Source organism: Alternaria ethzedia (assembly GCF_023757985.1).
Source record: "Alternaria ethzedia strain BMP 0044 chromosome Unknown scaffold_7, whole genome shotgun sequence".
Classification (NCBI taxonomy): domain Eukaryota; kingdom Fungi; phylum Ascomycota; class Dothideomycetes; order Pleosporales; family Pleosporaceae; genus Alternaria; species Alternaria ethzedia.
In genome coordinates, this window is record NW_026056200.1 from 907488 (window position 1) to 929690 (window position 22203).

Consider the following 22203-nt stretch of genomic DNA (forward strand, 5'->3'; position numbering starts at 1 on the left):
CCTGCTCGGCCTACGGGCGACTGCCTGCAAAAGACCAGAATTTTAGCTCGCGCGCTGGCTCCATCTGGTCTGTCCTACTGCATGGCCTGTGTTTCTAACCTCGGAGGAGCTTACTCTGAAGACGGCTGTACCTAGACAGCGCCTATACAGCCTACTACAACAAAGTAAACAGATTCAAGGATCTAGCATTGCTGTAGGTTTCGGGGCTCCGTACTTGAAGCTAGATCAAGGTTTTCCTACTCCTATCGTGGCAGGTCACGCGCATGGTATCTCTCATGAACAGGATGGCTGGCGATGCACCCAGCCGTGTATTGATTCATCTTTCCTTTCACTAAGAGTATACACGATATTACGCCGAATTTGCAGTGTCGATCGTGTTTTCAAGTATATATGAGCCAGCTGGGTGGTTTCAACAGGGTCCATGCAGTGAATGCTTCGTGAGTCGGTGTACCCCAGGGCTCCGTAGCCTTCAAGGATACGCTAGCTGGCCAATGAGTGGAGTGACACACTTTTTTGGGCCAACACTCTCCCCCACCAAAACATCGATCAATGACTTGAGGCGAAACCACACAAAGCACCAGTCTCTGCCGCGGAAAGATCGTGTCTGCACCAAGATATACGCTGCCCCGTCCTGCATAGTTCCACTGCAGCAGAGGCGCTCCAACACGTCACACGCGCTCCGCAAGCAGCACTACCAGGGACCAAGCGACCGTATTCCCTTGTTGCCTGTGAACAACACCACGCTTCCTGGGCCGCTGCCCTCCACTACCAATCTACGTATACGATATGTCTGTCCTCCCCGCCGAGGTTCACACGGCGCTGGCGACCCTGCTGCAGGGCCTCCAGTCGCCGGATAACATTCAGCGCACGGCTGCCGAGCAGCAGTTGAATGACGAGTGGGTTGCCCAGAGGCCCGAGGTGCTCTTGATGGGCCTCTCAGAGCAGATCGAGCTGGCGCAGGATACCTCAGTAAGGGTCCCGCTCGGTAGAAACCCTGGGTTCTAGCTTACAGGCTGTGTTAGACACGGACGTTCGCCGCCGTCATCTTCAGGCGACAGTCGTCGAAACCGCGAAAGGCGCCCTCAGGCCAGACCGCCGACCTCTTCTTGACCCTCAACGCCCCCGAGCGCGAAGCCATACGCGCGAAGTTGCTCCATTGCCTCGCGAACGAGACGGACAACTCAGTGCGCACCAAGGTTGGAGATGCTGTTGCCGAACTCGCACGCCAGCACACAGACGAAGGTACGAGGAAACGGGACACGCTACAAAAACATGTCTAAATACATCTAGGCGTTGCATGGCCGGAGCTTCTGGGCGCGTTGTTCCAGGCAAGCCAGTCCGCAGACCCCGCGCAGCGTGAGAACGCCTTCAGGATATTCTCGACAACCCCGCAGATCATCGAGAAGCAGCATGAGGACGTAGTCTTGACTGCTTTCAAGGGCGGCTTTGCCGACAGCGAGACATCGGTTCGTCTTCCGCATGCACCTGGAAGCCCTCAACTTACATCTCGCAGGTCAAAATCGCATCCGTCGAAGCCTTCGCGTCCTTCTTCCGCTCAATCACCAAGAAGGCCCAGTCCAAGTACTATTCTCTCGTCGGGGAGATCCTCAGTATTCTGCCCCCGATCAAGGAGTCTGGCGATGCAGAGCTCCTCACAAAGGCCCTCATCTCGCTCATCGACCTTGCCGAAGTTGCGCCCAAGATGTTCAAGCCTCCGTTCAACGACCTCGTTCAGTTCAGCATTTCCGTTATCCAGGACAAGGATCTGGGAGAGACGGCTCGGCAGAACGCGTTGGAACTCATGGCGACCTTCGCGGATAACGCACCTCTGATGTGCAAGAAGGATGCCAACTTCACAAATGACATGGTTACTCAATGTCTGTCTTTGATGACCGACGTTGGAGCTGACGATGACGATGCTGAGGAGTGGAACGTGTCAGAAGACTTGGATGAAGAAAGCGACTCGAACCATGTGGCTGGTGAGCAGTGTATGGATCGCCTGGCAAACAAGCTCGGTGGACAAGCCATTCTGCCCCCAACGTTCAACTGGCTTCCGCGCATGATGACTTCTTCGGCGTGGCGCGACAGGCACGCTGCTCTTATGGCGATATCAGCCATCTCCGAGGGTTGTCGCGAGCTGATGGTTGGCGAGCTTGACAAAGTCCTGGATCTCGTATTGCCTGCGCTCCGAGACCCCCATCCACGAGTGCGATGGGCCGCTTGCAATGCTGTCGGACAGATGTCGACTGACTTTGCCGGTACCATGCAAGAGACGTACCACCAGGTCGTTCTACCCAACATCATCCCCGTCCTGGAGTCTTCGGAGCCTCGCGTGCAGGCGCACGCTGCTGCTGCTCTAGTCAACTTCTGCGAGGAGGCTGAGAAGAACATCCTTGAGCCATACCTGGACCAGCTGCTTAACCACTTGCTCATGCTCCTGCAGAGCCCCAAGCGTTTCGTACAGGAACAGGCCCTGTCTACTATTGCCACCGTTGCGGATTCCGCAGAGGCTGCCTTCTCCAAGTATTACGACACGCTTATGCCTCTTCTCTTCAATGTCCTACAAGAAGAGCAATCCAAAGAATACCGACTTCTCCGTGCCAAGGCCATGGAGTGCGCGACGCTTATCGCTCTCGCTGTCGGCAAGGACCGTATGGGCCAAGACGCACTCAACCTTGTACAGCTGCTCGGACGGATCCAGAACAGCGTTTCTGAGGCCGATGACCCGCAAGCATCCTATCTCCTCCACTGCTGGGGTCGCATGTGCCGTGTTCTAGGACGGGAGTTCGTTCCTTTCCTTGCTGGTGTCATCCCACCACTGACAGAGCTTGCTGGAGCCAAGGCTGATATCCAACTTCTTGACGACGAGGAACAAGTTGCCCAGATCCAAGATGAAGAAGGCTGGGAGTTGGTCCCGCTCAAGGGCAAGGTTATTGGAATCAAGACCAGCATCCTTGACGACAAACACATGGCTATTGAGCTCATTGTCATCTACGCGCAAGTTCTAGAGGACGCTTTCGAGCCCTACGTCAACGACATCATGGAGAAGATCGCGCTCCCAGGCCTAGCCTTCTTCTTCCACGACCCCGTGCGAGTGGCATCAGCCAAGTGTGTTCCAGCGCTGCTGAATGCGTACAAGAAGGCCCACGGTCCGGAATCTACACAACTGAGCGAGCTGTGGGGACGCACCGTCGAGCGTGTCCTCGAAGTGCTCAGCACTGAGCCCGCCATTGATACCCTCGCCGAGATGTACCAATGCTTCTACGAGTGTCTAGAGTGCATTGGCCGCAACTGCCTCACCAACGCACACATGACGACCTTCATTGAGTCCGCTAGAAGCGTGCTTCAAGACTACCACGTACGCGTAAAGGAACGTCTAGAGGAGCAGGCCGAGAATGATGATGGCGAGGAAGCTTCAGAAGATCTGTTGTTTGCCATAGAAGACGACCAGACGCTCCTCTCCGACATGAACAAGGCGTTCCACAGCATTTTCAAGACCATGGGCACAGCGTTCTTGCCTTACTGGGCTGAACTAACCCAATTCTATAGCTTGTCCGCTGCTAACCCAGACCCCACTCAACGCCAGTGGGCGATTTGCATCTACGACGATGTGCTCGAGTTCTGTGGTCCAGAGTCGTGGCAATACAAGGACCAGATTATCCAACCTCTCATCGATGGTATGCAAGATGACGTCCCTGCCAATCGCCAGGCAGCAGTATACGGAATTGGTGTTGCAGCTCACAAGGGTGGAGAGAACTGGTCCGAATTTGTTGCGGCGTCCCTGGAGACGCTCTTCCAGGTTACACAGAGACCAAACGCTCGCGCGGACGACGACATTTTCGCGACAGAGAATGCTTCGGCTGCAATTGCCAAGATCCTACACTACAATGCGAGCAAGGTCGCAAACTGGGACAGTGTCGCCGCTGCCTGGATGGATACGCTTCCCATCACCAACGACGAGGAGGCTACACCATACGCCTATGCGTTCCTAGCTCAGCTGATTGAACAGTAAGTTAATTTAGCGCCACATCGCGAATGCATGAGATCCACACTAACATCTTTCAGACAAAACCAAGCTGTGTTCTCTCAACCCGCAAAGGTCTTCAACTACGTTGTGCAAGCCCTGGAGGCCGAAACTCTGCAAGGACAGACCGCGAACCGCGTTGTCGCATCCGTGAAGGCTCTGATCCAGGCGACCAGCACCGATCTTGGCCAGGCTGCCGCGACTTTGACACCAGAGCAGCAGCGTACTGCGCAAGCCTACTTCAGCTAGAGGCTGACTAGGCCGTTCGTAAATGGTCAACTTTATGGACTTGTGGAAGGAAATCCACATGGGACACGATGCATGAGCGGCGTTCGATTCGGAATTGTGACATGACATCAGCACGAAGATACGATGAAAGAGCATGACGTGAGGGTCCCTGGGCCTCGTCATTGGTAACAAGGCTGGCGAAGTATAGAGAAGCATCTTTATCACGGCGGAGTGCTTGTTTTGGTTAGGACAGGTTAGGTTAGGCGGTTAGGTCAGGTCCGGTCCGGTTTTACACATATTCCCCCCAAGTTTCCCCTTCGTCCCCTCACCCACTTCGATCGTGCCATGGAATGGACTACGCTGGACCAGTTTAGTGTAGAGAAATGAGCCACCATTATTCAAGAACGTTCACTCTGCAAGCGCCACGAGTCGCAATGACATCTTTGCCTCAATCCTGAGAATCTCAAAGCGAGATATGAATGTATATGCTGTATCGCCTTTGTAGCATCATGGAACGAGAAAGCCTCAAATTGCTTATGTATTCGAAGCATCAACGCCGGCCGGTCCATGTACGGCCTGGATTCGCTATGCTAGAAGGGGATATAAACACCAAAAGCGCCTCGAAGATATACAGCACCGCCTCAAACGACAACAAACGGTTCGTCTACGCGCCCTCACTACCAAACTCCTTTGTCCACTCGGCGCTGCGGTCCAAATCCTCTCTGCTCACAGTCGGTCTTGAAGCCTTGATCGCCTTGACAAAGTCCTTGACCTTTAGAGGTGGCTCGAGCAGCTGATCGCCGTCTAGGTCTGTCCATGACTTCTCCTCTGCTTGTGGGTCACCGGGTGAGCACGGTGTCCACTTTGTCTGACCGTCTACTTCGACGGGCTTGTAGTGTGTTGCTGTCTGAATAAGTCGCACGGGCTGCATGAGCGCGTCTTGTACCGCAATCGAGATATCAGACCCAGAGTATCCCTCACTAAGCTCGGCTAGCTTCTTGTAGTCGGCCTGGCTCAGCTCGCAAGGTGTGTTGCCAACCGCGAGCTCGAACATCCTCATCCTGGAGGGTTGATCTGGCAGACTTATGTGAACTCTTCGCTGGAATCGTCGTCGGATGGCAGAGTCAAGTTGCCATGGGATGTTCGTCGCACCGAGAATGAGTACGCCCTTCGAATCTTTACCGACACCGTCCATCTGCACTAGCAGTTCTGTCTTGATACGTCGTGATGCTTCCGACTCGCCCTCGCCTCGAGGTCCGCAGAGCGCGTCGATCTCGTCGATGAAGATAATCGAGGGTTTGTTCTCGCGAGCCATGCCGAAGAGCTGTTTTACGAGTCTAACATCATGTCAGTTGCCGCGTCGCGCCGAAATGGACTGTTTCACCTACCGTTCTGATTCACCCATCCACTTGCTGACCAAATCGGAACTGGAGACACTGAAGAATGTGCTGTTCGCCTCGGTAGCGACCGCCTTTGCCAGGTAACTCTTACCGGTACCAGGTGGCCCGTAGAGAAGAATACCCTTCCATGGTTGTCGCTTCCCGGTAAACAAGTGAGGAAACTTGATGGGTAATATAACGGCCTCCTTGAGTGCTTCTTTTGCCATCTCCAGACCTGCTACGTCTTCCCATCGAATGTTGGGCTTCTCGGATAGAATGGCGCCAGCGAGCGCACCGCGGAGCTTTTTCGAGTCGGCGTCTTGTTCGCCTTCGTCCTCGTCACTGTTAGAGGTCAGTTGCGAACTCTCGGCCGGCGCAGACTTGATATGTACCCTCCGCCCTTTCCACTTCCACCTGCTGCTTTGCCGTTTGAGCCCATGGCTGCTGGCTTCTTGCGATTTGAGGCGTCATTTTGGTTCAGATGTTGTTTGAGCTTCTCGGCGCGCTCCATGTATTCGGCTACCTTGCCGCGGATCATATCCTTGGACTTCTGGTTCTTCTCCCCTACTGAGCGTCAGCATGTTTGCCAATCTACAGAATCCGACCGACGTACATTTGAGAGCGAGCATGAACAGTTCGACTGCGCATGAAGTTAGCATCCAAATTAACATGACCTATATCTCGTGGCACTGACGAGCACTGTAGTACAGCTGATACGCCTTCTCATATTCGCCTGCCGTGTCCGTCTCAATTGCCTTTTTGACCGTCTCGATGGCCCGGCCGAGGAAGTCGGCGTTGCTCATTGTGAAGGCCGGAGGTCGGTGGAGGCTTCAGCGAGCGTGATTCTCGGAGCGCGCGTCGGCTGGTGTGTTGATTGATCGATGTATGGGCGGCGGAGGGCGATCTGAGTGGGGCAATCGCGTGCAGGCTGCCTGTGGGTTCGCGGGGCCAGGGCGAGTATGTGAGGCAAGGGAGGGATTCGCAGCTTGGATCGACGATGTTTAGGCGAGGGTGCGCTCGAGATTGTTTCGCGTGAATGGGCTTTGCGGTCGTACACGAGAGGTGCCCGTCGCTCCAGGTACGGCCAAGGCACCTAGCCCCGCGTTGCTTCTAACCGGATTGAGGGAGTTCAGCATCCCACTCGCGACTTCCGAACGAGACTGCACCAAACTTTGCAGCACGCGTCACTCAGCATCACCAAAGCCATGGCAGACGTGCAAAAGAAGCTGCAGGCGCTGTCTGAAAGCTATCAAGGCCTCCAGGCTGGTAAGCCGCGCCCAAAGATGGCCGATCCCTAGCTAATCTCGGAACAGAGCTCGGAACTGCAGTAGAGGCTCGCCAGAAGCTCGAATCGCAACAACAGGAGAACAGTACCGTCAAGAAGGTATGCGGAGATTGCGATTGGTCTCGGATCACATACTGAAAGGCGTCATCTCAGGAGTTTGACATCCTCGACGACGATGCAAACATCTATAAACAAATTGGCCCAGTACTGCTGAAGCAGGACAAGACGGAGGCAGTCATGTCGGTCAACGGTCGCCTCGAGTTCATCGACAAACAGATGTGAGTGGGCCCGTTGGCGTGGCGAGTCTCTGCTGACTGGATGCAGCAAGGATATCGAGAAACAGATACAGGGTATACAAGACAAGAGTGAGAAGATCAAGGGCGAGGTATGTTTTTCGAACGTGTCTCGTTACGCGGATAGCTAATGCCCAAATCAGATTATTCAAATCCAGTCGGCGGCACAGCAATCACAGCAAGCAGCGGCATCATCATGAAACTTTGAGCACGGCAGATGTAAAACAACAAGATACCCATTTCCACCGAGAAACACTTTCATCTTCGTACAAATTCCTTCTACAGTGAGGCTATCTTCTGCTCCGTGGTGATTGGCGTGTGGCACTATTGTCGGCCACGCTGCCGCCGACTCTTACACTCAGTATCTCAAGGAGGATGGCATTCGATACCAGAACGTCTGGACATTCTTGACTCAAAGGTATGCGAAGGAACTTCACTGTGCGTGGCTAGACCTCACTACTAGTGGCAAGAGCGAGAGTAACCAGCCGCAGCCCAGCCCAGCATTCCAACACTTTAATACTCTAACCTTACAATACTCCTCAAAGACTATCTTCATCCACCTTATCGCTACTTTCAGACATGTCAGTCACCCCATCAAGAGAAAATCAGACAGATGCCTCGAAGTCGACGTTGCCTCAAGTAATCCAATTTGTAGATTGTTCAGGCACTGTGGCCTTCTTAGCTTTTTCAGATACTGGTATCTCGCGGAAACGAAAGCTGCTTATCATTGTTGATAGCGAAATGCCTGTAGCCTACAAGGGGATAGAGAAACTGGACTTTGTGTATCACTCATTATTCTAAAAAACCAGTTGTTAGCGAGTATTTGCTAGAGCCGTGTGAACTGCAAGTCAAACAGATAGTTGTCGACCATGTTGCCTATAGTTAGTCGCGCCTCCTCTTCACCTTACCAATCGCCACCAGATCATGTTTATCACTCACACTTCAGGATGGATCGTTCCTACATTCACCTGTTCGCGGAGCGTTGGAGCGCTATCAATGCACGTTTGACGACACGTACCTAACCATTTGAGGTTAGCGCATGCACCTAAGGGCATCAGATGTCGGATCAGGCAACAGTGGGTCGTCTCAGACGCTCCTGCAATGATAGAACACGACCTGGAGAGGCACAACTTTTGTATCCGTGGACCCGAACGACTAGTGTTAGCAGCGGGCAGTGCATGAACACGTCTCGGGAAGAATTCCTTTTGTTTCTCGGAGCGTTTGACGGCGCGGCTCGCCAATAAGAAGCACGGCACCGCAGAAGCTGTTACAGAAACGGTGCGCTTCTGACCGTCTATGCTATCGTGTGGCTAGCACGCTGTCGACGCGTTTGCTCGACTCGAAACGGCCACAGTGCCACAGTCGGTCAACTGGTGGGCGGGCGTGTGGAGGTGTACCATGGGGAGAGGCGAGGGATTCACAGGCAGCTGCAGCCGTGACCGCCCTTGACACAATCGGAGATAGCCATGGACGCCATCCAAACAGAAGGCTTGTAGTCACGTATGCCGCGACTATCTGTAACAGCTGAGGACCAGGCTAGATCTGGCGAGCCGTTGCTTCAGCCTTGCGCAGGGTTCCGTGATTGGGCGCGCTAACCCAACGCCGCGGGCTTTTCGACGGACTCCTGGCAGCGAACACTCCTCTGGCCGTCTTCACACTCGACCTCCTGTCGCTGAGCTTCCCTTCTTTGTACCTTGATATATTACGCTGTCTCTTCTTATTGCCCGGCCTGCCTGTGCATCGCAGCAGACCGCATCCCTGCACAAGTGTCAGCCTCCCGCGAAACTCATCGAGCTCTCCTTTGAGGCACAGGCAAGTTCGCGCTCCCACGAGCGTCCGACGTTATACTGACTTGAGGCAGCTGGGACTGCAGGAGAAGACTCGTGTGCAAGCATCAATACCTTCCTTCGTGCTCCCGCCCAGTCTACACTGTACGTGTGCCAGCATCCGGCCTGCGAGCACTTGGGCCGGCCGTACTGACAAGTTGCCAGAATTTCACCCTCTACACTTCAACCCGCCGTCGACCACTTTCACCGCCGCCATGTCTGCCAGCCACATCGCCGCCAACAGGAACAGCACCCCCGAGGGTTCCAGCTCGCTCCGTCCCCCGCAAGCCCGAACCTCCCTCGGCGCCAACCACCATCTCCGTGCCTCAGCTGATCTAGGTGGCTTCCCCTCCCCGCTTGCCAACCGTGGCATTCGTCCCGCGTCTGAAATCTACTTCGGGCGCAACAACACGCAGTCGGGCAACCCGGATGAGATGGAGCGCGCTGCTCAGCAGTGGCTCGCCGATATCGACCAATATGAGAACACACTCGAAGAGATGGCGACAGCCACTCTTGATCAGGACTTTAAGGACGAGCTGAGCGCTATCGAGCAGTGGTTCCGCGTCCTTAGTGAGGCCGAGAGAACTGCAGCCCTCTACGCTCTCCTCCAGCAGACGACGCAGGTGCAGATTCGCTTCTTCATCCAAGTCCTGCAGCAGATGTCCAAGAACGTGCCCATGTCTGGAGTTCTGTCCCCTGCCAACTTCGGAGAGAAAGGTGAGCTTGACAACATCCACAGGCCACTTTCCATGCTGACGAGCGCTAGATCCCATGACCCAGAAACTGAGCGACGCCATGAGCAAGCTCGGCACTGGCGAAAACCGTCATTCCATGGGCCTCGGCCGTCCGCCGCCATCCCCGGGTGCTGGAAAACGCAACTCGGGCTTGGAGACATCCCAGATCAACCGCATGTTCCCGGACGCCGCGGCTGCCATCGCCAAGCAGAAGGCTGAGTTCACCGACGTTGTCGGTGTTGCGCCGGCGTCCAACCGCAATAGCACCGTTGGAGATCGTACCTCTCTAGCGGCTCCCACCATCTCCGCCCCTGAGGACAGCAAGAGAGAGAACAATGCTCCGCCAGCATCACCCTGGAACGAGGGCGCGAACCGTCCCAAGTCTTCGGGCCAGCAGCAGCACCAGCAGCCACCGATGGGCCAATTCACTCAGCCACCTCCATCCGCCGGTCTTCGATCTCCACGTCTTCCTCTCCAGAACGATAGCAACAATGTCCAGACCACCACCTTGAACGCTCTCGAGGCCAACTCCTCCAACATGCCGCTCCTTTCGCCTTCTTATAACCCAGGTGGAAGCTGGGCTTCCCAGCTGAGCACTCCCATGGTCGCCAATTTCCAGCAGTCGAACAACCAGGCCGATATGGTCGCGAACGCTACTGCTATGAAACTGGCCGCGTTGTCTACAGTCAACAACCGCATCCAGCTGGACGATGTACGCAAATTCCGCCGCGCCCGATCTTCTGACAACGGACCCATGTCCCCCGGCATGCCTCAGATGGGCAACGGAAACATCCTGATGACAAACGAGCTTGGCCAAGTATTGACACCACAGCAAGCGGCTGCTCTTCAGGCCCAGCAATTGGCTGCTATGCAAGGCCGCCGATCTCGCCCCAGCTCCCCCGGCTTCGCAATGCAGGGTCAGGGCATGGGTGCCATGGGCAACTTCACATCGCCTCAAGCTAATGGGTTCTTGGCTGCTGACTACGGCGGTGGCATGATGAACAACGGTATGGGCGCTCTCAACCTTGCTCAGTTTGGTCTCGCCGGCGGCAGTAATGAAGGCCATGGCTTCCTCGGTGACAATATTGATCGCGGTCGATCTCCCCGAGGCCGTCGCGGCAGCTCCAAGCCCCCGGAGGATCCCACCGACCCTGGTCTGCTTTCGGACATTCCCAACTGGCTTCGGAGTCTTCGTCTGCACAAGTACACAGATAACCTGAAGGACCTCAAGTGGCAGGAGCTTATTGAGCTCGATGACGAAGGCTTGGAGAAGCGTGGAGTCAATGCTCTTGGTGCACGTAGGAAGATGCTCAAGGTATGCAACACCATTCTTCTAATGTACGGAACCCGATAACTAACATTGTATTGCAGGTCTTTGAACAGGTCAAAGAGGCTCAAGATCACGGCAAGCTGCGTTAAGCTCGCGGCTTCTTCATTCTGCTTCATCGCCTTCGATTATAGATATACGACCGAAAAGCGACAACCCCAGCTGGTACGGTTTATTGGCCGTCAGGTCTGGAACGCATATGATTACATGTTTTGTGCATTGAGACCAGAGACTTGGATGTTGCTACGTTGGCCTGTCGTATCACGAAGGCTGATTGTGGGTTTATAGTGCGATTATTTCTAGTTTATGGTAGTAGGGTAGAAAGGCTTGCGAATGTACGGGATTAATAGTGACACTATGTGTGTCAGCTGAACTCTTGAATGTGTCGCACGCGAGCGCGCTCTGTCCATGCCTAAACCGTGTTGAGAGTTTGTGGTTTTCAACGTAACATCTTAATGAACAAGGAGCGGCCCCCAATGCTGATGCACATCCGACTCTTGCCGACTCGGCAGGCGCCCAACTTGACACGCTGTGTAACCAGTCAGATCAGCCCTACGCGTCGTGCTCGTCTTCCACTCACCGGAATGTATGATTATTTTTGGATAATCTTGACTTTGACCTTCCATGGTTGGCGCGCAAGATCTCCTTTGGCGGTGTCCCCAATTACGGCCGTGATCCCATCGCAACCTACGCTCTTCCTCTTGTTTTCCTTCAACCATGGAGCTATCGTCGGATCCGAAACGAATTGAACGAGTAGTGCTGGCCTGTATCCAGTGCCGCAATAGACACGTAAAGTGTGACTCCACACAACCCGCCTGCAACCGATGCAGGCGCGACGGGAAAGAATGCATCTATCAAAAATCTAGAAGAGGAGGTCTCAGCAAAGCTGCACTTGCGGAGCGACGTCTACGACTGCAACAAGAACCCAAAAACTTGACCAGCGGAAAAGTTCAGTTACCAGCGCCATCCCCATCCGACCAGTCTAGCCTGGGATCCTTTGAGAGCGGTTCATCAGGTTCTTCCATACCTTTTCGTGAACGGAACGTTACCCAGCAAAGTCGAATGATTTTCCAAGTCGACAATGAACGACTCATCGATTTGTACTTCGAATATTTCTGGTCTTCATGGCCAGTTGTACTGCCTCTCCACTATCTGCAAGCCAGGCGCCTGCACGGGAACCATGGAATGACCACACTAATATCCGTCTTGGAATGGATCGGATCAATCTACGCCCCTTGGACTCTATCGAAACCCTACCACATGACAGCATTAGAAGCTGTCACGTCGCCCGACCTGGCGCATACACCATTCAATGTTCAAGCGCTGCTGCTATTTGCTCTCGCTGAGTTCCACAGCATTTCCAGAGCCGAGGCTCGTAAGCACCTGGATAAAGCTATCACAATTGCATTAGAATTGCGTATGAACGAAAGAGACTTTGCTCGAGCGTATGGGGAGGGTAGCGGTGTACTGGAAGAGTGTTGGAGGCGAACGTTTTACGTACTCTATATTGTGGATCAAAACTTCGCCCTTGTCACCAACACGCCCTTCTACACACTACTTCTCACATCGAACAACGTTGATTTGCCATGCGATGATGAATACTTTGAGTCAGGGGTATGTCGAGATGCTGCGCAGATAGAGGTGAGAGCTGACATGAGCAGAACATCCCGCCTGTGATGACGTGGGCGGAGTACCAGACCCGTGAGTTCGCAGAAATTGAGATTGTTTATTCCTCAATCGTATATCTTTACGACATCGGAATGGTCATCGCTGGCAGTAAGTACAGACCACAGGTGGACGTACCCAATGAAAGCCGTTATCTACTTCGTATGATGCCTAACAGTTCCAGCCATGAAGTCTTTTATCGACACTGCTATATTTAGCGAAACGATGGCCGAGAACTGCGACATGAAATTGGCGATTTGGTCGGCGATGCTGCCGGCTTGTAAGAAGGACCCGCTTCGACCAGATGGTCAAGTAGATGAGGTGATGTATGCCACACCGTCAGCCGGACGAAAACATGATCGCTAACGATACGTACAACAGGTACATGGCACATATGTGTGCTGCAATGTAATTCGTTCCTTCATGCACTGCTACTGTTACGCTAACAAAGACAGAGTCATCTCAACACTGCATAGGCCCTTCTCGTCACTACCTCACCTTCCTGAAGAGATGACCACGCAGTCTTTTCTGCCTCCTTCTCCCTTTACGCTGACACCAAAAACTGGGCGAAACACACATACCGCACGTGTGCTCAAGGCGACCGAAATGCATACCAAACTCCTCGCAATCCCATGCGCTCTCGAAAGGCACAATGTTTTTATCATGTGCCTAACTGCGCAACTCGCGGCAGCACAAGTGTCTGTATGTACCTATCTATTGGATGGACACGCGCTGTCGATAGCGCGAGATCGTGTGCGTCTCAGCATCGGCTTTCTGAACACGATGGGAACTATATGGCCACTTGGAATGAAAATGGCGAAGGAGGTTCGTGCGATTGCACGGTCAAATCTTGCCGGTACCTGCGTCCAGCATACCGTGAGCGTGGATATGGAAGCTGCAGTGGCTGAGATCGACTTTCCGCGCGACGACTTGGGGTGGCCTGTTGATCCCTCAGCGCAGATCGACATATACTCTGGCATCGTACTGCCTATCGATTGGGATACGACGCCCTTTAGTTATCCGTCGCTGACATCGTCTGAGTTGGTATGAGGGCATCTGTCTGCTTGAGAATGGCAATCCCCACTCAAATGGTATCAATTAGTGATTAGCTCGTGTTGTGGAACGCGTTCAGGATCAGCGCTGATCTGCACAACAAAGTGTGATGTGATGCAATCGCGTCTCCGAGTCCTGTTGGAGCAATTGTTTGGTCAGACAGGACTAATCGCATTGCCTAAGCGATGCATGACAGCGGACTAACGCGACGAACATGTCAAACCACACCGGATGCCTGTCCCCACCACTTCTCTCAAAAGGGCACGCGAGCACCCCCATCCTTTGTCTGATATCTCCCCCAACCTTGGAACATTGGCGGACAATAGGCCACAGCGACGCGTGTGGTTCGTTATCAGTTGCCCAGCAGTCGTATCTGTGTTACCGGCAGGGTAGCCGTCAACGTCATACCGCAAACCGTTAGCTCCGTGCTCCATTGGCTCCAGCCCCCCGCCATGGATCTGCCCGCGGGCGACATGTTCAGAGTGGGCCCCCTTGCAGACTCGTCCGATGTCGAAGCCGTAGGCCGTCGACGAATTTAAAGCATGAGCATTCCCCTTCCGTGGCAAAGTCGTGGAGATTCTACGTGATGACGGATCAGTATTTCGGCCGGATGCATTAAGAACGCGACGCTCGCTGCCTTTTTTCTCACCATCCCTTCCTGACGCATTTGCCGTTATCTTGCGTTTTTAACGCGACAGCCGATTTTCCTCACGTGGAGTCATCGATCATCATTGTTGCTTAATTCTCCGAGCCACTATTAGGCGAGGACGCCTGACTACACCATGAGCGACATCGAGAAACAGTACGATCCGGCTGTGCCTGATGCCGCGAAGGAGAGCGATGAGATTGGCAGGCAGCTAGAAGGCATCGACCCCGTTCTGGAAGCGAAGATTGTGCGCAAGCTGGATCTTTTCGTCATTCCGGTGGTAATGCTGTTGTACTTGCTCAGTTTTCTGGACAGGTGAGTTTGGAGCTTTTTAATTAATGCGCCGTCTATCCGGGCTGGATGCAACTGGGAGTCTGCAGCAGCTTGAACGAGAAATTTGCTTACGCGATTGCAGAGTCAACATCGGTAATGCCCGTCTATATGGTCTACAGGAAGATCTAAATATGGGAGATTCTCAATTTCAGACAGCCGTCTCTATACTGTTCGTCACGTACATCCTGTCTGAAGTACCATCAAATCTGGTGCTGAAGAAACTTACGCCCTCGCGATGGATAGCCTTTATCACTGTCGCATGGGGTATCATCGCGACCTTGACCGGTATCGTGCAGAGCTACGGCGGTCTAATCGCATGCCGTCTTCTTCTTGGCGCCGTGGAAGGAGGGTTATTCCCCGGAATGGCCATTTACTTGACATTCTTCTACACAAAGCGCGAACTTGCTTTACGCATCGGATACCTCTTCGTCTCTGCTGCCCTGGCGGGAGCCTGTGGCGGACTACTCGCGTACGCTATTGGACATATGGATGGTACGGCTGGCCTGCGCGGATGGCGCTGGATCATGATCATCGAAGGTATTCCCACCTTCGTCCTGGGTATCGCGACCTGGTTCATCCTGCCGGACACCCCGGAAACTGCCTACTTCTTCACCGCTGAAGAGAAGGCTTTCGCCGCCGCTCGCCTCAAGCGCCAGACAGGGTACACCAAGAAAGCAGCGGAATTTCACTGGGAGGATGTAAGGAAGTGCGTCAAGGACTGGAAAGTCTGGGTATTCTGCTTTGCGCAATTCGGAAGCGATACCATGCTTTACGGCTACTCTACCTTCCTGCCGACAATTATCAGGTCAATCAACACTACCGCCAGCAGCGCGATGGTGCAGGTCCTTACGATTCCGTGTTACGCACTAGGTGCAATTACCTACTTGGTTGTAGCGCGCTTCTCCGATAAACAGCAAAAGCGCGGGTTTTACAGCATATTGCTCGGCGTGGTGAGTATCGTCGGATACGCCATGTTGATCAGCGATGCCAGCTCTGGCGTTCATTACGCTGGCTGCTTCCTTGTTGCAATGGGCTTGTATGTCTGTGTTGGTCTGCCATTAGCTTGGCTGCCTACGAACTTGCCACGATATGGAAAGAGGACCACTGCGACAGGGTTGCAGTTGAGCATCGGTAATTGTGCGGGTATCATGAGTGCATTTGTAAGTTTATCGTAATCGCTAGACTCCACGTGGAAACGCTGCTAACAGATCGCTAGATCTATCCTACGGCTGATCGTCCTCGCTTCGTCAAGGGCCACGGTATCACTATGGCTATGGTGGCTTTTGCTTGTATATGCTATGCTGTCATGTGGTTCCATCTTGGGCGCATCAACTCGAGACGTGAGAAGGGTGAGGAAGAGCATCTGGTTGAAGGGATGAGCGATGAGGATATTGCGGAGATGGGCGATGACAGCCCACGATTCAGATACACGATTTAGGGAAACATGGTACTGAATTTACGGGCACATGCTAGCCTTCATTGTTAATACTCGTCTTTGGTTGTCATTACCAAGCTCTTGGCCTAGCTACGACTTGCACGCAGGTATCCAGTAAAAGCTTCGAGTTGCAGGACTCTACACGATTCCTCCTTTCCTGTGTAGTAATCTACCATCTCAGTGTATCGTGAAGGGCCTCGTACAACACTTCCTCTCACAAATCTCAGCAACATTTGCAGACACACTCCACGCTACTCCTTGGCGACATCTCCGCTGTTGCTGGTGTCTTTGGCGGTCTTCTTGTTATCCTTTATGCTGTAGATCTCCAGATGTGTCAGCCAAGGAGGCTGGACCTTCGCTTTATTCGTGTCCGGACTAGGACGCGCTTCAAGCATGGCCTTAAGTAAGTCGTTCGTGAAGTCGGTCCCCAGGCTCGCATTCATGTCATCAGCCGCCTCCTCAGAATCGCCGTGCCACACCCAGAAGTCGACCAGCAATTTACGAAGAGGCGAGTGCTTTATCGTGCGCTTATAGGCCGTCCTGATAGTCCGGTCACCGGGAAAACAGTCTGCTTGCTCCACGCACTCGATCAAACATTGCAGTACTGCGTTCTGAAATGTGGTATCCATGAGCTTCTCTCCAAGTATGTACGACTGAATCAGTGAATGATAATCCACGTTCTCGTGTTTGCGAACGTCCGTATCCGAGTCACTGGAGGGCGTGATCTCGACGGCGATCTTCCCACTGTACAACCATTGCACATACAAATGGAAGATTTCTGGAAGCTCGTCAGAAAGATCTGTAGGTCGCGGTGTTGGACCAGTCCATTCTGGCTTCGTTGCATTTTGGAAGAAGGCGGATGTCTTGCAGAGAACGCTTTTGTGGACATGGAAGATGCGTTGGTCGGAGATTCCTGAGTCGATATCGCTGTCGTCATCGCTGTCATCACTTTCGTTGCTGTTCTCGTCGCTCTCTTTGTCAATTGCGCCGTCCTTGTCGGAGTCTGTGCCAGCACCCTTGTCGTCACCCTGGACAAGAACTACGTTTTGCTTCTCGAGTTCTCCTGCACCTTGTCCATCTTCTTGGTTCATATTATCAGCAAGATCTCCCGCACGTTGCTGCTCGCCTTCCTTCTTGCCGCAATTTTCGCATGCTGCACTCGGTTGGACTGGATCGTCGCCACTCCCGACCTTGACCATGAGTATTTCGCTGCTTACACTATGCCGTGTTAGGATCGTTCCAAGAATCATGTGCATGTAGAACCTACTCAAGTAAATCGCGAGAATCAGCGACACCCCGAGGGAGAAGCTTTCTTCGCTTCGCTGGTCGATCGGTTTTGGGCGCCATTGTGGATCGATCAAGTCTTTGGAAGTCGATTGACGGCGTGAGAAGTGCGAAAGGATGTTTGATTGCACCGCGGACCACAGTTTGAGGTGAGAGCGCATCGTCGCTAGTCCGGTTTTTGGTTAGCGCTGCGCGTTTGTCCGCAGTGAAGGAACCGTCCACGGGTGTTGTGATTGCTCCCAGGGCGGGCAATTTCGACCCCATCAAGACTGGGATATTCTTGGCGCAACGCCAGCGTATTGAGATTAGCTTACATCGAGTACACTTGAGCATTCTTATCCTTTTGCTGCAACAAGTTATGCGGAATCAAAACATAAACAATGGTACGTAAGAGGCTGACGTGTAGTAGTCCTTCCTTGTCTTTGTTCGATAACGTTTACATAGTTTATGCAGGAGCTCCCCCTCTTTTCTTATCATCGGGAATCTCGCAGAAGTATCTCGTCTGGGTTTGTGGGCAAGCCCATTGATTCATGTGTTTGCATTTGCAGCTCGATCCAGGCTTTTGTCGTTTCACCGCCAACGTAGCTACTAGATCATTGGTAAACTCTTCACCAGCCTCCTCTACGATATTATCAAAGCTCCAAGTCTTGTCTGCTAGGGATGCCAAAATATCCAAGAGGAGCTTCCGGATCGGAGAGTTCTCCATAGTGCCTTTGTACACATCCCTAATCTTGTTCCAAGTCGGAAAAGTATGCGCGTTACTTATGCAGTCCATAAAAGCTCTGATGACAGCGTTCTGGAAGGTTGGATCCAGCATCCTGCCTCCAAAGAGATACTGTTCCAACAAGTCGTGGGTCGCCTTGTACGAACTGTTTGGAATATTTTTGTCAGGCTCTGGGCACCAATGTATTGCGATCCTGCCACTGTATAGCCACTGTAGGTACTGTTGGAAGATACCATAGTTTTCTGTGGTAAGATCGATAGGCTTTCGAGTTTGGCCCCGCCATATCTGCTTCGTAGCAGTCTGGAAGAAAGCGGACGTTTGGCATAAAACACTCGTATGTACAAATGACACACGCTCATTGTTCCGGTTCCCTGTGCCGCTTTGAATGTTGATTTGGCCCGGCATGCTGTTCAATTTATCAAGTTTGGGGGTAGGATTGAAGTAGTCCTCGATTCTTTTCTGTCGCGGATCGACCTTTGCCTCGGTCGGCCCCAGCTCGCCTGGCTCATCGTAGTTGAAATTCTTGATGCCGAGCCTGACCTTGATGATGTTGCTACTCAAGCTACGTTTGATTTGTCAGAATTCCATGAGCTCAAGGTTAATGGGCCTCGTACTCGGGTAGCTTGCTTAAAGTGTGCGCACTCTTCGGGATCATAGGGCGCTTTTCCGGAGGTGCCATCTCACTGAATGGATATAGATCGGGCTTATCGAAAACGTGGTTTTAAACGAGGGTCGTACACTACACTTATGATCGAGGGTAGTGCGGATGTCGCTGTGTTGCGCTCAAACCGTTTCCCAGGGGCTAAAAGGGTCGGGAGCTTGGATGGAATGTTGCAGGAGGCGTTTCAAGCGCTAACCCAACCTGGCTAACTGTCTGACGCGTCCGCGACGCGCCCGCGCACATCCTGAACGTAAACTCTCAGCCTCTTTTCCTTCCTTTGGCTGCTCTACGAAACTCTGATCATTGTGCGCACATATCTACTGAGGAAATCGGCTCCAGACATCTTCGGCTTGGAAGTGGGCAACCGACCAAATGACATAGGTACCTTCGAACATCGTAGCCACAATCATAACCAGAAAATCACTTCAAAGTGAACGATTCCACAATTCCACATCGAACAAGAGATAGTCTGCATATTCTCATATCGGCCTCGGGAGGGCAGCTTGGGCTTGAATAGACGCGATTGAACCAGGAAGCATCGAATTTGACATCCGCGAAGCTAAGCTTGAAGACATTGGAAAGCGAAACAGTTCCGTAGCCCAGACGCAGCTTACACGACAAATACGGATGTGATAGTCACCAAGCATACCATCTACCCTTTGTCTTGGCATTTTTCACGGGGAAATGGGCAACTTCCTCGCGTTTCGGCAGAACTGCAACGGTATTCCGCCTCTACGCAGCACCCTTTTGGAACCACTTCAATCCCGCGACTTCCCAATACGCCTCCACGAAGGCCTGGGGATTATCGCGTACATACTCATTGCAAGTAACAACACCGGTCTTTTTGGCACAAGACTTATCCCACTCGGCGCCTGCCCATTCGCCGCAGAAGGCAGTGTTAAAGATGATCTGAAGATCTTTGAAGCGCTCAGAAAAGTCGCAGCCAGCACCGCCGAAGTGCGCTATAGGTGTGCCCCAGGTTGATGGGTCGGGTGTCGTGGTGTTCGAAGAGAAATTATCCGTGAAGCCCGGGGAGTCGCGGCGGAAGAACCAAACTGAGATGCTGGTGGCGGCCCATTCAATGGCATAGACACCGCCCTGCGCTTTGTTGAAATCGGTACCATAAGATGCGAGAGGCGCGGCACCAGTATTGTCGGAACTACCGCTACCGCCGCCACTTTGGATACCAGGCATGGTGTCAGGAGCGTGGATAGAGCATCCGACGTTCTTCTCTTGGCCAGGAGCGGCGACGTCGCAGTCGTCGGTACTCATAAGACCAGTAAATGGCGCATTGTTATCACCACCTACAGCACCAAATCCTCCTCCAGCCGCAGTCGAGTTATCAACAACACAGCCCTTGGTTGTGTGTAAAGTAACAGAGTTGCTTTCATAGTCGTTAACACCCTCGAGGATATCGACTTCCCCGCCGTTCGGCCATTGCACTGAAGACGATAAAAGCCAAAAGGCTGGCCAAGTGCCGCATTCCGACGAGGGCATATGACGAATGTCTGCGATGAGTAGTCCATGATTCCAGCTTTTCTTGCTCTCAAGGCGAACAGAAGCGCGGCCAGTGGGGTCCTTGGTCGTATAGTCCACACCCATGAACACGGACTTTGTGTCCTCAAGGTAGCCTATTAGGCCTTGTTTGGTAGCATCTTCCTGATTCTGATAATTGACAAAGCCTTTGGTTGGGTCGGTTTCGTTGAAGAAGTCAAAGGCGGAGAAGAAGTTCTTGTAACTAAGATCGTCTGTTAGGGAGTATTGCCTGCTGTCATTAGCATGGTCGCCGTGCGCGTCTCCCAAAATTGCGAGAGCCGCCAGGGTCGTAGTAAACGATAATTTCGTGCGCATATTTGTACCTGTGTTTGTTCGGCAAAGGTTTGTGGTAACGAGGAAAAGTGAGAGAGAGAAAATGACTTTGTTCTATAGGTTGATTGTATTGACCATAACACAGTGATGCGACATTGTGGGTAGGTTGGCGTAATCCGGAAAAGACTGGTTATACCAAGTCGGAAGGTGGAAGGCGCGCCAGCACAATGCCACGCTGTTGCTATTGAGTCCACGGCTGCACAATAACCGAGCGCTTATCCAAACTCTTGATGCGTCTTTATTGCGCTGTAAACTAACAATAGCACGGTGTTGCGAAAGTGAATGTGCCACGTGAACGACGGTTGGCGTGCTGTTGAGAGAGCATTCCATAGTACAAGGTAAGAGAATAGCATTTCGCTGGGTTTACCATCTTCACTCTGACACGACTCAAATACAAAGAGAATCATTAGCAATACCATCGTCATCCTCCAAGTGTCACAAAAGATAAGAGATGGAAGTCATAGAAGAAGTGGAAACGGAGTAGGCCGGTCATCGATTTAGGTCATCTTGTGTGTGATATCCCAACAATATATAGCGAGACTAGTCTCTTCCGGATTTCATCATTTGCTCGCTTTCTCGTTTCGGGAGTCCTGCTTGAGTAGGTGTGATGTGAGCTTTGGAAGTCGTGAATGCGTCTGCTCTGCGCTGTCGCAGTAGCATTGGAGGAAGTGGATGGAATGTATTGAGCCAAGGCATCGCACTAGAGATCACCAACAACCAATCTTGATGGCACACTCAGCGACGCTCTTGTGTAATGTACTCGTCGAATGTGCTTGGCATGTTCTCGGCAATCGTGGTGTTATCACCATATGCGAGTCTATGAGAAGATGAAATTAGTACATCATATCCAGGGCCCTGTCTGGTGCTTAGGGTTGCTCTTACATGATCTTCGCAGTTTCGTCCTCAACATCTGTAAGCTTGTATGTTGTGCCGTCTCCCAGGGTCATAAGGTCTGGCTTCCAGATGCAGTCTTCGCTGTTGAAAACTGTGTCTTCCGACCTCTTCTTGCTGGCGAAGCTGTATCCAGCACCTGTGTACAACAAGTTGTTGACGGCTGCGCCATGGCAGACCGTGCGTGCGCCATTCGAGTTCCAGGCGTGAACCAGCGTTTTGCAGTTTCCGTCTTTGTGAGATCGAGTCTGCAGGTTCCAGTTTGTGGGAATAGCGTTGAACGACCAAGCGTAGGATATCCCGCCACCGGCATAGCACTGGTTGGTTTTGGCGTTCACATATACCCTCTCGGTACCTTTGCAGTGTGACTCGCCGTGCGACTTGATATCGACAGCTGACACTGCAGCAGCGAAAGCGAGGATGGTGTTGAGGTATTGCATATTGAAAAAGTGAGGAGAGCAATGATGTTGTAGGGCTTGATTAAGCTGAAGTTTGTGGACGAGAGAATGGTGATGCGAAGAGGGTGCCTACAGCTCACCCTTTTGT

At 52.7% G+C, this 22203-nt stretch overlaps 10 protein-coding genes across 10 annotated transcripts; 5 read left to right on the forward strand and 5 right to left on the reverse strand.

The window, feature by feature from the left end:
* Positions 1-786: 786 nt before the first annotated feature.
* On the forward strand, positions 787-4273 carry J4E87_004121 (uncharacterized protein; the record flags this gene model as incomplete). Its single annotated transcript, XM_049375744.1, has 5 exons — positions 787-969; positions 1023-1242; positions 1291-1466; positions 1514-4008; positions 4066-4273. 5 exons carry the CDS (start codon positions 787-789, stop codon positions 4271-4273), a joined length of 3282 nt encoding a protein of 1093 aa, XP_049234729.1.
* Positions 4274-4916: 643 nt separating this feature from the next.
* Positions 4917-6434, reverse strand: VPS4 (Vacuolar protein sorting-associated protein 4; the record flags this gene model as incomplete). Its single annotated transcript, XM_049375745.1, has 5 exons — positions 4917-5589; positions 5641-5973; positions 6024-6195; positions 6245-6271; positions 6326-6434. The coding sequence occupies 5 exons, from the start codon at positions 6432-6434 to the stop codon at positions 4917-4919; spliced, it is 1314 nt and encodes a 437-aa protein (XP_049234730.1).
* Positions 6435-6836: 402 nt separating this feature from the next.
* J4E87_004123 (uncharacterized protein) lies at positions 6837-7409 on the forward strand (the record flags this gene model as incomplete). The annotated part of the gene is made up of 5 exons (XM_049375746.1): positions 6837-6897; positions 6945-7015; positions 7070-7194; positions 7241-7301; positions 7353-7409. The coding sequence occupies 5 exons, from the start codon at positions 6837-6839 to the stop codon at positions 7407-7409; spliced, it is 375 nt and encodes a 124-aa protein (XP_049234731.1).
* A 1841-nt stretch (positions 7410-9250) lies between these two features.
* VTS1 (Flap-structured DNA-binding and RNA-binding protein) lies at positions 9251-11188 on the forward strand (the record flags this gene model as incomplete). Its single annotated transcript, XM_049375747.1, has 3 exons — positions 9251-9752; positions 9802-11084; positions 11141-11188. 3 exons carry the CDS (start codon positions 9251-9253, stop codon positions 11186-11188), a joined length of 1833 nt encoding a protein of 610 aa, XP_049234732.1.
* A 1168-nt stretch (positions 11189-12356) lies between these two features.
* On the forward strand, positions 12357-13237 carry J4E87_004125 (uncharacterized protein; the record flags this gene model as incomplete). The annotated part of the gene is made up of 5 exons (XM_049375748.1): positions 12357-12710; positions 12758-12872; positions 12946-13073; positions 13143-13157; positions 13217-13237. 5 exons carry the CDS (start codon positions 12357-12359, stop codon positions 13235-13237), a joined length of 633 nt encoding a protein of 210 aa, XP_049234733.1.
* Positions 13238-14596: 1359 nt separating this feature from the next.
* Positions 14597-16231, forward strand: J4E87_004126 (uncharacterized protein; the record flags this gene model as incomplete). Its single annotated transcript, XM_049375749.1, has 3 exons — positions 14597-14775; positions 14876-15953; positions 16010-16231. 3 exons carry the CDS (start codon positions 14597-14599, stop codon positions 16229-16231), a joined length of 1479 nt encoding a protein of 492 aa, XP_049234734.1.
* Positions 16232-16479: 248 nt separating this feature from the next.
* Positions 16480-17673, reverse strand: J4E87_004127 (uncharacterized protein; the record flags this gene model as incomplete). Its single annotated transcript, XM_049375750.1, has 1 exon — positions 16480-17673. The coding sequence occupies one exon, from the start codon at positions 17671-17673 to the stop codon at positions 16480-16482; it is 1194 nt and encodes a 397-aa protein (XP_049234735.1).
* Positions 17674-17957: 284 nt separating this feature from the next.
* On the reverse strand, positions 17958-18915 carry J4E87_004128 (uncharacterized protein; the record flags this gene model as incomplete). The annotated part of the gene is made up of 2 exons (XM_049375751.1): positions 17958-18798; positions 18851-18915. The coding sequence occupies 2 exons, from the start codon at positions 18913-18915 to the stop codon at positions 17958-17960; spliced, it is 906 nt and encodes a 301-aa protein (XP_049234736.1).
* A 714-nt stretch (positions 18916-19629) lies between these two features.
* Positions 19630-20748, reverse strand: J4E87_004129 (uncharacterized protein; the record flags this gene model as incomplete). Its single annotated transcript, XM_049375752.1, has 1 exon — positions 19630-20748. The coding sequence occupies one exon, from the start codon at positions 20746-20748 to the stop codon at positions 19630-19632; it is 1119 nt and encodes a 372-aa protein (XP_049234737.1).
* A 753-nt stretch (positions 20749-21501) lies between these two features.
* On the reverse strand, positions 21502-22097 carry J4E87_004130 (uncharacterized protein; the record flags this gene model as incomplete). The annotated part of the gene is made up of 2 exons (XM_049375753.1): positions 21502-21583; positions 21649-22097. 2 exons carry the CDS (start codon positions 22095-22097, stop codon positions 21502-21504), a joined length of 531 nt encoding a protein of 176 aa, XP_049234738.1.
* Positions 22098-22203: the final 106 nt, after the last annotated feature.